General features: G+C 37.3%; 1 protein-coding gene across 3 annotated transcripts in view; it reads left to right on the forward strand.

The window, feature by feature from the left end:
• CTNNA2 (catenin alpha 2) overlaps positions 1–8,645 on the forward strand; it is a 1,119,678-nt gene extending 1,111,033 nt beyond the window's left edge. For 2 of the 3 annotated variants that reach the window (XM_030310974.1, XM_030310976.1), the window contains 2 exons: positions 4,752–4,868; positions 7,475–8,645. In XM_030310974.1, the coding sequence (XP_030166834.1) occupies positions 4,752–4,868; positions 7,475–7,762 (405 nt within the window). In that variant the 3' untranslated portion in view covers positions 7,763–8,645. The remainder of the gene's footprint in view (positions 1–4,751; positions 4,869–7,474) is intronic. The other variant, XM_030310977.1, reaches the window with a different exon arrangement.
• The last annotated feature ends 6,969 nt before the right edge of the window (positions 8,646–15,614 follow it).

Raw genomic sequence — 15,614 nt, forward strand, 5'->3', positions numbered from 1 at the left:
GTAAACATCCATAAAGCAGGGAAAGATTTGGTTAGGCTGAACCTTTTCACCCTGCCTTTGTTTGCTTGAGTTATTTATTACCCTGGACTTGCTAGACCTTTTAAAAAGTGTTACTGATATAGACCAGGGAAGAAGTAGGCAGGTATTTCAAATGTATCACAGTTTCTAAGGAGATCAAATATCTTTTCAAAGCCTCATGGATTTTTAAAACATGAAATGTTCTTCTTGGTGGATAATAGGCTCCAATACTCTGGGTTTCTAACCTCCCATTCATTAACAGCAAAGCAGACTTGTAGCAAAGGTGGGTTTTTGTTTTTTTGTTTTTTCTTCCTGCAAGCAATTTGTGACTCCTTTTGGGGCGATAACTGTTTAAATATAAATAAATGACCAGCTCCAGTAGAATGATTCCAGTTTTCTCAAAGTGTTTACTTTCAATTTATTGTCAGTTCTCTCATTACAACTTTCTTCCTGCAAAACACTATCCCCGGCCTGATCATGTATAGTATAGTCCCATTAAAATACTTCTTAGATATGAATACTATGTTATTTCCACTAAAATATCTTGCAAGAGGCTAAAATGGACTCTATCCATATTTGCAGAACCATTTTTGAATTCTCAAAATCATTAGCACTATCACATCTGACTTGAGAAGACATAAATAGCCTAGGTCCAAATGGTCCTGGGTTCCCTGCCCCAGGCATTTCTGAGGTAATTAAGTAATGTTCCTTCATTTTTATACATCAAAATTATCTTGAAATGAATTTGGTTTCTTTTATTCTGTTTAGTTTAGCCAGTAGTCCCATGTCATTTGCATTATTTTTAAGCCAAGGACAGATTGCTTCGTACTGGAGATTTCCATGAATTACCATTTATGGTTTATTTATTTATTTATTTTTTGGTAAAAACCAGATTTTTTGAAAATAGATTTGTTTCCAGACTATATTTCTATCTCTGTATACAATCTTAAAATGGATTAATGCAGAACACATAGTGAAACCCTAATTTTCTTCTGTAATTATATATCTGGCCCTCATAAATTAACATCCTAAGACATTTCCTGTGTCATATATATTTAACCGTGTTTCCCTCCACCTCTTTTACATTACTTTGGACTTTTGACAATGCTGTATGTGTTTTTAAAGGTAGATATTAAGTCTTGGGGCGCCTGGGTGGCGCAGTCGGTTGGGCGTCCGACTTCAGCCAGGTCACGATCTCGCGCTCCGTGAGTTCGAGCCCCACGTCAGGCTCTGGGCTGATGGCTCAGAGCCTGGAGCCTGTTTCCAATTCTGTGTCTCCCTCTCTCTCTGCCCCTCCCCCGTTCATGCTCTGTCTCTCTCTGTCCCAAAAATAAATAAACGTTGAAAAAAAAAATTTTTTTTTAAAGGTAGATATTAAGTCTAAATTGCATTTATTTCATCGCTGGATGGCCCCAGGAAGCTCACCATTATTTTCAAGGGTGAAGGATTGCTAATTAACAGAAAGTAGCCTTGGTTGTCAAGGGAATAGTTAAGATATTCCTTGATGATGTTAGGTTTGATCCTGAAAGTATAATGCTGAGAAAAATTTTGGATGTATTGCGCTTATTGGTCAGAGAAAATATCGATTCAGTATTTCATTCAGCATTTTATTCTCCGTTTATGAAAACACTAAATAATGAATATGAAGGGAAGAAGAAATCAGAAATTGACATAAATACCTATAGGATGCAGAGCACTGTTCATGAAATAACTGGGAAGACCAATATAAAGAAAACATGTGGTTTCTTAAAGTTTCATTCTCATAATTTCAACTGTATGTCCCTTTGATAACTTCACTGACGTAACACAGATGCCTCAAATTCAGAATGTCCAGAGTTAATATTGTAGCACCTCCACTTTCCTCTTATTTCTATCATCTGGGTTAAGAGCATCAATATATACCCAGGTATATTAACTAGGAATTCCAAAGTTTCCTTTCTTATCACTCAACCATCTAGTCACCAATAGCCACATATTTAATCCATTAAAATGAGTTTAGGATATCACCCCCACAATGACAATTTTCCTACCCTATTTTGTCTCTCTCCCTTTAGCACCATACATCCTAGTAGACCACTTATCAGAGAGCATTAAACCTTGTGGTTTGTGTGTCTGTGTATGTATATCCAACACAAGCACAGTGGTCGGCACAAAATATATAGTAAGTAGCTAAAGAAATACTTAGATGAATAACTGTGCAGGTAGAAGAATGGAGGAATAGATTAAAAGAATAAATGAAAATTCAGCATTTCCAGAAATGTAGATGCACTTTCAATGGAGAGTTTGAGTCACACAGTTACATTTGTGACAAAGTCTATGTGTTTTGAAACTGAACAACTCTTGCAAGGTATAACCCCCATATTCAGTAAATGGTGTAAAATTTACAACATGGGGTTTTAGAAATCTTCTTACAGATGATGCTGTAAATTTTAAGCGTCATTGAAAGTACTTTTCATGAAAATATTCATCTTTTTTTTTTTTTAAGTTTATGTATTTTGAGAGTTGGTGAGTCGGGGAGGGGCAGAGAGGGAGGGAGACAGAGAATCCCAAGCAGGCTCTGCACTGTCAGCCCGGAGCCTGACTTGATTCAAACTCACAAAACTGTGAGATCATGACCTGAGCCAAAATAGAGTCGGACACTTAACCAAATGAGTCACCCAGGTGCCCCTGACAATCTTTATCTTTGACATAAGGAATTAGACAACACAAATATCAATCGATGGAAGAATCACAATTCAGGAACGTCTTCCCTCTTTCTCTATGTTCAAATCACAAAATGAGAATGGTGTAGGGAAAGAGAAATCTATTAGAATTTGAGTGGGGTTAAGAAGAAAAGACTAGTACAGAGGCAGAAAAAGAGCTAGAAAAACCCTATAGAAATGGCTATGAAACAGCTCCCCCACCCTTATTTGCTTTTCATGACTGTAATAGAACAAGATGTGAGGAAACATCTGTTACGTTTTTAAAATAGTACTTTGATATTTTTTAAAAAAATGACAGAATTAGGAGAAGCCTGGTTCTGTGGTTAGGGACAGCAGACACGTATGAGATTAAATGGGGAGAATTAATTATTCTAGCATAGGTTGATAGAATGTGATAGATTGTGGCTTCATCTGCCATGCATGGCTCTGGGAAGTGACATCAAGCAATGGTTAGCCATGGACTCTGTAGTTAGGCTGTATGGGCTTATGTCTTGGCTTTACCACCAGCTGCAATGTGATATTTGGCAAGCTGTAAGGCCCCTCTGCAGCCCAACTAGGCATAATAGTATTACATTCAATCTCACAACCATCCCTGAAACAGGTAAGAAAGGAAACTGAGGGGGCTCAGAGACTCACACATAGTCATATTTTTAAAATTAACTGAAAATCAGGCCACTTCTCCTAGACTAGATCTAGGGACTGAATGGAATGTCCAATATGAATAAAAAGACTCAAGCAGGAAAAGATACAAGTCTGGGTTTTACTCAGAGTTTAAGCAGTACATATTAAGGAATGTATTAGCTAACTTGAGGAACGGTGGAAATCCAGTCCACTTTAAGGCTGTTATAAAGCTAGGAACATCAGCCCTGGTAAAGGCTTAGAGCACGAAAGTTGCTGAGCTCCATCTAATAGTACAACCAGGCCTTAAAACTGTGTAGTGAATGTGCTTCGGAGAAACTAAGCAAGTATAAGAGAAACCTGCAGGAATCAGGTTTCAGTCACTGGTGCCATGAGGGTGAATCCAAGCAAGGAATATGCCCAAAAGCCAGGACTGAGAAAGGCTGAGCACTGGGCAGGAGCACAACTGAGGCCAGGAGATCTAGTCACAAAGAATTCAGGCTTCAAGGTGACACTAAGAGTAAAAAGTGAAATGGTCACTCTCACCAGACTCAGTCATGATTTGCATAGAATGGTTTCAAGTTTAAGGACAGGCTTCCACCCAAACAGAGTTAATAATTGAGATAGGTTCATTTTGAATGATAAGGTAGTCACTGAAAAACAAGACCCGAAAATTAAATAGTGGTTCAGGTGGTAAGTTTTGGAGGAAAACAGAGGTCCTGACCCCTACTTTTTGCCCATTACTTCAGCAGCAATTTTATTACCTCACTAAACGTTCTATCATTCCTTCTTCAAGGACTTTTGGAACTTAAACCATGCAGTTTAATTAAAAGGACAAATGCAAGGTCAGACACCTCCTAAGTAGCCAATTAGTATTGCTTGTTAGGACTTCATTTGTCCATATTCATTTACATACCTTGTCTGAAATGCCATAGTTACAGTACAAATCACAAAACAGAATACAGTTATATTAACTAAGTTTTCCTAAGCCTTGTATTAAAAAATTCTTACCATGTAGCCTTAGTCTTTTTAGTGTACTTTCTTTAGAAAGTGAATTTTTAACAAAACATGCCAGTTGGAAACCAGGTCTCAGTACTATTTTGGACAAGCATAAAGGAGAGCCATTTTTAAATAAAACAAATTCTGATTGTGCCAACAGTGATCTGTCATTAAAATGGGTACAGGGGAATGGCCAAAGTTATCCTTTGGGAATTCAAGTTTTAAGAAACAGTTTCTTATAATTTTAGGTTGGGAGTATTGTCTAGCAGTATAATTTGTTCAGGTTTAGCTGACCAGGTTCCTCACTCACTAGCTTACCCCTTGCCACAAATCAGTATCCGCCCTACCAGATAGCTTGAATGAAATCATTGGCTTTATATTTCAGAGCTGTCTCACTCTCAATCAATGTATTAGGTTTATTTACAGGATTCCTGCATCAGGCTGGGAGAGCAAAGGGGTTCTGAAGAAGAGACAGGCTATCATATTTTTGCTGCAGAATTAGACACCATCTTTCTGAAAATGGAATCTGTGGTAAAAATTTCCAAATTACTTGTAATTCTTCTCTTTGGATCCACTCAATTATCCCAAGATTTGCTTTCAGAGAACCATTTAATAATGCAATAGATGCATCTTGTCTTATTCTACTTCTACTAATTCTATTGCTCAGAAGCAAATCAACAGAACTGTCCCTGATACCATTCTCCCCTCTCTTTACCCATGGTACACAACAGAATTAACTCACTTTATGAATGACTCTTACTCATTTTTGAAACCTGACAGACTTATAGGAAACTGCCAATTGGCCAAGGGGTATGTTATCTAGCTTCTAAAGAAACTGTGACTGATCTAATTGTCCCAACATTTGCTCTCTAGCTCTTTCTTCATTATTTACACTTCTACCTGGGGGTATAATGGAAAAGATGAAAAAGTCAAATTCAGCCATGTAACTGGCCCTGGTATTACCAAACTCGTGTATGAGCAAAGCCCTGAAATCACTGGATGAAATAAACCTTCAGATAGTCCTTGGGTTTCATTAATCTAGTGGTTCTCAATCTCTAGCATGCATCAGCATCCCCTGGATCACACATTTTTGATTCATGAAGTCTGAGAGTGGCCTAACAGGTTTCCAGGTGATACTGATACTGCTGGTTCATAGATTATACTCAGAGAATCACTGTACTAATCCGTGCTTGGCTTCTCTTCTATTAACATGAATAATCTAGAATTTGCTTTTCCTGAGCTAGCTTTCAAAATCTGTGCTCTGTAAATTAAACATTATGGGATAAGCAGTCATTTTGGTATATGTGCACGTTGTACAGTGTAACAGATGTGGTAAAGTAGTTACTTTATGCATTTGGTTGATTTAATTCACAAAGCAGTCAATTATCTATTTGCTGAATCATGGCTGTAAGCCACAACTCTGTTTCTTTATATTGTGGGGTCAATGTAATAATGACCTTTAATCTGTTTTGTTTTTTTTTAATAGTGAGACCTCAACTCTATGGTATTACAAGGAATTCATGCATAGAAAGAATCTTCCATTGTTTTCCCCAATGATCTGACTTTATGAGCTTCTTTGGTGACGGGAGTACTGAGAGCTCATTTGTCAAAAAAAAAAAAAATTTAAGTTTAGCATCACATTTATTTAGCTCTAATCAATATATGGGCCAGAGAACAGCCTGAGCAACAGCACCACAGAGGCCTTAGATGTAACTTCTAATGTGTCCAGTCACTGCATGGGATGTACTGTGGTCACAAAAAATGGCAAGAAGTTAAAGTGAGAGCAGGTCACATCACATAGGGGAACCACAGAGTGTTAGGTCCCTTAGCTTAAAAACTTTGCTAATCACCTTGCACCGAGAAGGTTGTATATATCTAACTCCCATTTGCTAATGCAGCTATAGCCCATCAATCTCAACGAGGAGAAACATTCTTGCAATTCTTCATTTAACTGCAATGGATACATTTCCTTAGCCAACTGTTAATTCTTTCCTTTTACTAGGTCGCTTGTAAAATCCTGGCTGAAAGGGAGTCTGGGAAATGTAGTTTTGAACTTTTCCAGCATATATAGTCCAGGAAGTGAAGCAGGTTGAAACAGATATTGAATGCTTTTGTATACAATATATACCACACTGCCAAACTGGTTAAAGACAGAAAAGAGGTGAAATAAAAACATACCTGGTCTTAGAGTAGGTTTAGAAGCTCATCGTTAGACTCTAAGTTGTGACTTGTAGTATTTTAAAAGTTATCCTACCCAACAGTGTGGCATTATGGTACAGTCTTTAAGGACTTCATCACTTAAGCAAGTATAAACTTGTGAACATTATAAGACCTCTACATGCACCAGCTCTCTCATCATAAAATGCAGTGACAATAACTGCTCCCTCTAGGGTGCTTGTGAGTTAAATGGGGAAATACAAAGTTCTTAAAATAGTTTGCCACAGAGTGAGCATCAATATTTCATTAGCATGTGGCTATAAGGGTCTTACTGAATGCTCTCTGACCTACAAGAACCTAACATAATTATTTTTGTAGGAGGAATGTTCAAGACCTGAAAATAGTTAAATAAATATTCAAGCCCAACGAATATCTCATGAAAGGCAGTGCAGCATGGCTATGTCTCTCTGCTTAGCTGCCTGCATCCCTACGAATCTTGAGCTCAAGCTCTAGAAATGCTCTATAAAAAGATACTTCCACTGGAACAGCCATACAACTGAGATGTAACCCTGAATACCCTTTTATTCTGCAGTTCCTGCCAAATGCCTTTTAAACATTTGAGTAATTGTCACTGTTACCAATCAGCCTAATGTAATAACATGAGATGTTCCACTGGAAAACTTGTTACATTGGGATTCTTACATGCTAAAAAGAGCTTGGGCTTTCCAGGTATTGGAGTTTTAGAAAGCTGTGCCTTATAGAGTACCCTCTTTTTTTAATCTTTTTACCTTGGGATTAAGTATAGAAGAGAATGACTTCTTTGTAGTTTGTTCACTTTGTCACGTAATAATTTTCTCTTTTTGGTCAATATTGAATATTTGCACAAGCACAACACTGTTTGAACTGTGCAGCTACACCGCCATCTTGTGAATGATGTGCTGTGACTAACCCAGATGTATTTCTTTGTCCTCCCACTTTAGCTGGACAGTGCCACATCACTCATCCAGGCAGCTAAAAACCTGATGAATGCTGTTGTCCTCACAGTGAAAGCATCCTATGTGGCCTCAACCAAATACCAGAAGGTCTATGGGACAGCAGCTGTCAACTCACCGGTTGTGTCTTGGAAGATGAAGGCTCCAGAGAAGAAGCCCCTTGTGAAGAGAGAAAAGCCTGAAGAATTCCAGACACGAGTTAGACGAGGTTCCCAGAAGAAACACATTTCGCCTGTACAGGCTTTAAGTGAATTCAAAGCAATGGATTCATTCTAGGACGATAGGCTTTAATAAAGAAAGCATTTTTCCCCTTTCCTTTTCTTTTTAATCCCATTTTTGTATGCATACCTGCTGACTCGTATGCCTCTGGCATGGGGTAATTAAGGGAGCAGTGTCTGTTTGCATGTAAGATAAGATGTGATCAATACTACTGATTCATCAGTAGCCAGGGAGGGAACAGGGACTACCTGTCCTGAGGTGGCACAGAGCTGTCCTTTGCAACATTCTCATAAAATTGGGCAAAGAGTTCGCATCGCAATGTTTATGGGAGTGGGTGGGATGGGGATAATAAACTTAATTCTACAAAAGCAAACTCTAATGCATGCAAGAATCATTAGGTTGGCAGGTATCTTAATAAGTGAAAAATCTGGAAGTGTAATGGTAGAACATAAAGCTTGTATTGCTTCTGTTTCAGTGCAAAAATGTACTAGCCAATACGCTCAAGTGTGTGGCCCACAAATTGAACAATTTAACTTTGAAGTCACATCCATGATATTATGTGGATTTTTTACTAAGGAGAAACTAACTCATCCAGCCAAAATGTCTCTTTTAATCTGTATTCTATTCTTTCTCTCGTAGTACTGCCATTACTAGTGCTCATATTTTCAATTTTTCCCCCTTTGCTGAAAATAAACACTTATTTGAGACAATTCTAATCCTTCTGGGAGCACTGGAAGCACAATATGGTGATAATTCTTTTCCTTTAAAAAATGTGAACTATGGTATCGCTAGAAATAGGAGGCCCAGTGGTGGAATGTTAGAAGAATGGAAACTGACGACGTGTGAAGGTTTAGAGGCAAATACATAGGTGTAGCTTGGAGTGCTGGTATCTAATATGCCATTGTATCCACTAACTCAAAATAAACACATATAATCTGGACATCTGAAGAATGCTTCTTTTTTTAATGCATACTTATTAAAAGAAATGCATTTTGGTTTTTAGAAATTGGAGGTAAAAGGGTGATATCTCTGCGTCATCTCTACAGTCTAGAAATTGTTTTGGTTTTTATTTCATGTTTTCCTACTTGTTTTTTATTCACTTTCAAATAATCTAAAATGACAGTGTCATGTCTGAGACTTATCTGGGCCATATTCAGCCCTGGGATAAACTTAAGAAACATAATGTGTTCTCAAAAACTGGAAAAAGTCGAGGTTTGTAGGGAGGCTCATTAATTACAAAATATTTGAATTTTGAAAAGAAGGCCTGTGTCCCATTAGCAAGGAAAAGTTGGCTGTAGTCTTTCAGCTATGGCTTGAGAAGTGAGGAAAAAAAAACCTAAATGTTCATCTGAGTGCCCAAAACTCCTTTATTTGAATGATCCATACAGGTTAGCGTATTACATTATGTCTCCAGAACACTTCGGGTAAAATAAGGTGTGTTTCTTAGCAACATGATAATGCATCGGGAGTCATGGACACATATGCTGTGTTATTTTAGGTGCAAGGTCCTAAAGAGAAGAGACCTAGGAGTTGGGGAAGGAGAGAAGCTTAGTTAAAATTTTATTAAGATATGATCCTACTCACCATCTGGACTCAAAATGATGTATCACAATCAATGCTGTAGACGGTTTTCAACACTAATTATTATACAGCTATTTCAATTAGACTGCCCCCTTAATTTGCATACACATTGAGAGAGGCACTCATCGGCACTCATTCCTTCACACGTATTTATGGAATGACTTCTTGGAGCCAGGTCCTAAGCTGAACCTACCACCCAGTGAACTTATTGGCATCCTTCCTTATTAAGATTTGAATATGGCATCACTTTCCAGTTTTGTACATTATTCTACTATGATTTAACAGGTTGAAGGAAGTAAATATTCTTCAGACCAGCCAAGAAACTTAAAATCAGAGACTCCTTGACAAATCCTAAAATATATTCGGCAGGCATTAGAGAAACATAGAGAATGCCTTTGAATTTATTCTATAAATTTTAAGTGTTTTAATACATGATTATGAACAACGTTTATGTGTGTGTGTTTTCTGGAAATCAGTCCTTAATTTTTAGTTATTTTGTCAGTGCTTCCTGAGTAAACATTATCATTATCCACCATTGTTCTTATGATCAAGGAGAGTACCTACTCAATAAGTTAATATAGACACTTTGAGAGCACTACAACAATGAAAATGTTTATTGTTGGTTTCCTTGCCTTAAGAAACATAAGTCTAATTGATATGATGTATAGAGAAACGAGAACTTTAAGTAAATATGCCAAGAAACCACTATGTGCCAAATGAATGGGATAAATTGGTAACTACTCAAAAAATGAAAACACATTGAGTACTAAATTATTTGGGGAAGGATTAATGTAAGAGGTATGAGTAAACAATAAATATATTCTAAATGAGTGAAAGATATAAAAAATTTGGTGATGACTGGGGTGGAAATTAAAGAAAACGCATACCTCAAGGTCTGGAGACCAGCAAAGTTGCAGGAAACATGAGCTTCATGTTGGGACTAGTGGGAAATAAATGTGGAGATGTGGTACAAGGCTAAACTAGAGAGGGTCATGAAGGAATGTGACCATTATCCAACAGGTAATTGGAAAAACAGGAAGGTTTTTTTTGTTTTGTTTTGTTTTGTTTTGTTAGAGAGCAAGCATGTGCAAGCTGGGAAAGTGCAGAGGGAGAGAGAGAGCAACCTAAGCAGGCTCTATGCCCAGCACAGAGCCTGATGTGGGGCTCGATCTCACAACACTGAGATTATGATCTGAGCTGAAATCATGAGACATTCAACCAACTGAACAACCCAGATGCTCCAAGTAATACAGAGTCTCTAAGTGGGGTGATGATACACACAAAGCAGTGCCTTCATAAGATGTAACTGATAATATGAGGGATATGAAGGCTGAAAGGGACTGATGTTAGGTGGGACAACTGTGGTAGAACTAAAAGAACGATTTGCAGTTACATCTTGAATAACTAGATGTGGGGTAAGAGAATGATTAAAGTATATAATTTATTCAGGGAGACTAAAGAGTCAGAAAACTGAAAATTATCTACAAAGGATAAACATAAGCTAGAAAAAACTGAATATATGGTACATTTGAGGAAACATGGTTCTTAATCCCAAACAAATGGAGTTACTTGGGGTATTTGCTACAGAAATTGCATTTTAGAATGCATGAGGATAGATATTCCTGATGGGAGGAAACTAAATAAATCTCAATTTCCTTTGACTCTCTGTTCAAGGATTGATGGTTCAAAAGATAAAATTCTTATAATCTTTAAGGACATAAAATAACCAGGGAAACATAGGTTATCTACAGATCTGTAGTTTCTTTTCATTAAGTGTTCAAGAATATGATGTCAACTTTATTTTTAGAAGTTTTATAAACAATAAGGTCATGCTTTTAGCCCAGGGAGAAATAGCCTATATAAGTGGCATCGTCATGGTCATCAATTTTTTAGCATAAGTAATATGGCACTTTGCAGACGCTTGAGGTATAAAGATCTATAAAGTACTGTATATAGTTGAATCATCAAGCAAAATAAGCACTTAGAAATACTGTGACAATAAACTGTCATCTCTAAATTTGCCAGTAATAGATTATAAGTCATTTGATTTTTATTGCTGTGTCATTACATATTAACCAAGTGAAAGGGGTCAGTATTTACTCGTCATCTAGAGGATTTTTAAAGGTAACAAGAGGAAGTGAATTACCTACTGAAGGCTGTTAGTAATAATATATTTTTTAAATACACTAGTGCTGAGGAGTGCCATCAGTAAGATGGTGGACTAGGATACTCTAGGCCCTTGTTTCCAAATGGAAACCCAAAGTAAATAACATACTGACCACAGTATCTTTGTGGTAGCTCTAGAAACTAGTTAAGGATTTGTAGCAACCAAGCAAATGTCAACCAACAAGAAGTCACATTCCATAGGGAAAGAAATTTTGGAGTGTTATTGCTCACCCGTGCCCTGCCTCTTCCCTTGCACAGCATGGTCAGTGGAAAGTTGTCCAGTTCCTAGTTCCTCCCATGCAATAGAAGGGAAAAGTGAAACTTGTTTTCATTGCTCTGGCCATTTAGGCCTTTCTGAGGAACTGGTTCCTGTTTTGCTTCATTTGGAGCACTGGTGGAAATGGGGCATATTTGGATATCAGGTTGGAAGCCACTGAAAGCAGTGGAAGTCACCATGGCCATGTAAGAGCTACAGGGAGACTGCAGGCGTGTAGCCTTCTAGAGACAAGAAATTATGGGCAGAGGAATACAATAGAACATCTAAGACCTTGAAGTCAGCCACGTATAGGGAAGGGCTTTGGGGGGGGGGGTGGTGCACACACACAGGCTCAGGGAACAGGCATGCTTAGAAATGCTTGATAAGACCATAAGCCTTCCTTCCAGGTTGATTAATGAAGGTCTTTTCCTTCACAGAGCCAATAAATAAAGGCTTGAAAAGCCCCCCCCCCTTTTTTTATTACCACTTATATGTTGCCTACAAGTGACTCACATTACATCTAAGCAAACACACAGGTTGAAAGTGAAAAGATGTTGGTTGGGAGGAAATCCATATACATATACATAATAACCAAAAGAAACTAGGGGTGGTTATTCTAATATCAAACAAAATATACATTAAGTCACAGAGCTGTTGCTAAATACAAAGGACACTATGTGATAATTAAAAGGTCAATGCACCAGAGAGATATAAACATTCATGCACCAAACATCAAAGCTCCTAAGGCAAGCACTGACAGGATTAAAGAAATAGCCATAGAGTAATAGTAGGAAACCTTGATACCCCACCTTCAATAATGGGTAGAACAACCAGACAGAAAATCAAGAAGGAAATAGAAAACTTGAACACTATAGACCAATTGGACCTAACAGACATTTGCAGAACACTCCACCCAACCTCAAGTGCACATGGAACATTCTCCAGGAACTGGCAAATAAGTTTTAATTAATTTTAAAAGACTGAAATTATACAAGGTATTTTTTTCTGATCACAATGGAATGAAACTAGAACAGCAGAGAGAATACAAAAATCCTAAAATGTGTGGAAATTAAACAACAAACAACCAAATTGTCAAAAAATATCACAAGGGAAATTAAAAAAAATACATTAAGACAAAAAAATTAAACATGTCAAAACTTAAAACTTATGGGATGAAGTAAAAACTGTGCCAAAGTGTAAATTTATAGTTCTAAATAATTTCAGTAAAATAAAATCTTACATCAACAACCTAAATTTATACCTCAACTGAGGCACCTGGGTGGCTCAGTCAGTTGTGTCTGATTTCAGCTCAGGTCATGATCTGTGGATATGTGTTCGAGCCTTAATGTGGCTTTGCGCTGACAGCTCAGAGCCTGCAGCCTGCTTTGCATTCTGTGTCTCCTTCTCTCTGCCCCTTCCCTATTCACACTCTCTCTCTCTTTCTTAAAAACTGAATAAAACAGTAAAAAATTTAAATGTATACCTCAAAGAACTAAGAGGGGGGAAAAGCTAAACCAAAAGTTAACAGAAGAAAGGAATAATAAAGACTAGACCAGATATAAACAAAATAGAAAATAGGGAAATGGGGAAAAATGAAAAACAAGTACTATGAACAACTCTTCACCAATAAAATTCATAATCTAGATGAAATAGCCAAGTTCCTAGAAACACACAACCTAAAAATACTGAATGATGAAGAAAAAGAAAATATGAAAAGTACTAATAAGGAGATTGAATCAATAATCAAAAATTTTCCTCCAAAACCAGAGATGCCACTAAAAAGGAGAACTATAGACCGATTTTCCTGATGAACATGGATGCAAAAATACTTAACAAGATATTAGCCAACTGGCTGAAACAATTCATTAGAAAATTATTCACCACGACCAAGTGGGATTTATACCTGGGATGCAGGGCTGATTCAATATCTGCAAAAAAATTCACGTGATTCATCACATCAATAAAAGAAAGGACAAGAACCATATGATCCTCTCAATAGATGCAGAGAAAGCATTTGACAAAATATAGCATCTTTTCTTGATAAAAACCCTCAAGAAAGTAGGGATAGAAGGAGCATACCTGGAGATCATAAAAGCCACATATGAACGACCCAACGCTAATATCATCCTCAATAGGGAAAAACAGAGAGCTTTCCCCCTAAGGTCAGGAACAAGACAGGGATGTCCATTCTCACCACTGTTATTCAACTTAGTATTGGAAGTCTTAGCCTCTGCAGTCAGACAACACAAAGAAATAAAAGGCATCCAAATCAGCCAGGAGGTCAAACTTTCACTCTTCGCAGATGACATGATACTCTATATGGAAAACCCAAAAGATTTCACAAAAAAACTGCTAGAACTGATTCATGAATTCAGCAAAGTTGCGGGATATAAAATAAACACACAGAAGTCAGTTGTATTCCTATACACCAACAATGAAGTGACAGAAAGAGAAATCAAGGAATCGATCCCATTTACAGTTGCACCAAAAACCATAAAATACCTAGGAATAAATCTAACCAAAGAGGTAAAAAAATCTATACACTAAAAACTATAGAAACCTTATGAAAGAAATTGAAGAAGACACAAAAAATGGAAAAAGATTCCATGCTTCTGGATAGGAAGAACAAATATTGTTAAAATGTCGATACTACCCAAAGCAATCTACATATTCAATGCAATCCCTATCAAAGTAACACCAGCATTTTTCACAGAGCTAGAATAAATAATCCTAAAATTTGTATGGAACCAGAAAAGACCCCAAATAGCCAAAGCAATCTTGAAAAAGTAAACCAAAGCAGGAGGCATCACAATTCCAGACCTCAAGCTATACTACAAAGTTGTAATCATCAAGACAGTATAGTACTGGCACAATAACAGACACTCAGATCAATGGAACAGAACAGAGAACCCAGAAATGGACCCACAAACGTATGGCTGAGTAATCTTTGACAAAGCAAGAAAGAACATCCAATGGAATAAAGAGTCTCTTCAGCAAATGGTAGTGGCAAAACTGGACAGCAACATGAAGAAAAATGAACCTGGACCACTTTCTTATACCATACACAAAAATAAACTCAAAATGGATGAAAGACCTCAATGTAAGACAGAAAGCCATCAAAATCCTTGAGGAGAAAGCAGGCAAAAACCTCTTTCATTTTGGCTGCAGCAACTTCTTACTCAACACGTTTCCAGAGGCAAGGGAAACAAAAGCAAAAATTAACTACTGGGACTTCATCAAAATTAAAAGCTTCTGCACAGTGAAGGAAACAATCAGCAAAACTAAAAGGCAACTGACAGAATGGGAGAATATATTTGCAAATGACATATCAGATAAAGGGTTCTTATCCAAAATCTATAAAGAACTTATCAAACTCAACACCCAAAAAACAAATAATCCAGTGAAGAAATGGGCAAAAGACACGAATAGACATTTCTCCAAAGAAGACATCCAGATGGCCAACTGACACATGAAAAAATGCTCAACATCACTCATCATCAGGGAAATACAAATCAAAACCACAATGAGATACCACCTTACACCTATCAGAATGGCTAACATTAACAACTCAGGCAACAAGAGATGTTGGTGAGGATGCAGAGAAAGAGGATCTCTTTTGCATTGTTGGTGGCAATGCAAGCTGGTGCAGCCACTCTGGAAAACAGTATGGAGGTTCCTCAAAAAACTAAAAATAGAACTACCCTATGACCCAGCAATTGCACTACTAGGTATTTATTTATTTATTTATTTATTTATTTATTTATTTATTTTAATTTTTTTTTAACGTTTATTTATTTTTGAGACAGAGAGAGACAGAGCATGAACAGGGGAGGAGCAGAGAGAGAGGGAGACACAGAATCTGAAACAGGCTCCAGGCTCTGAGCTGTCTACACAGAGCCCGACGTG

Source organism: Lynx canadensis, chromosome A3 (genome assembly GCF_007474595.2).
Source record: "Lynx canadensis isolate LIC74 chromosome A3, mLynCan4.pri.v2, whole genome shotgun sequence".
NCBI classification, from domain to species: Eukaryota; Metazoa; Chordata; class Mammalia; order Carnivora; family Felidae; genus Lynx; species Lynx canadensis.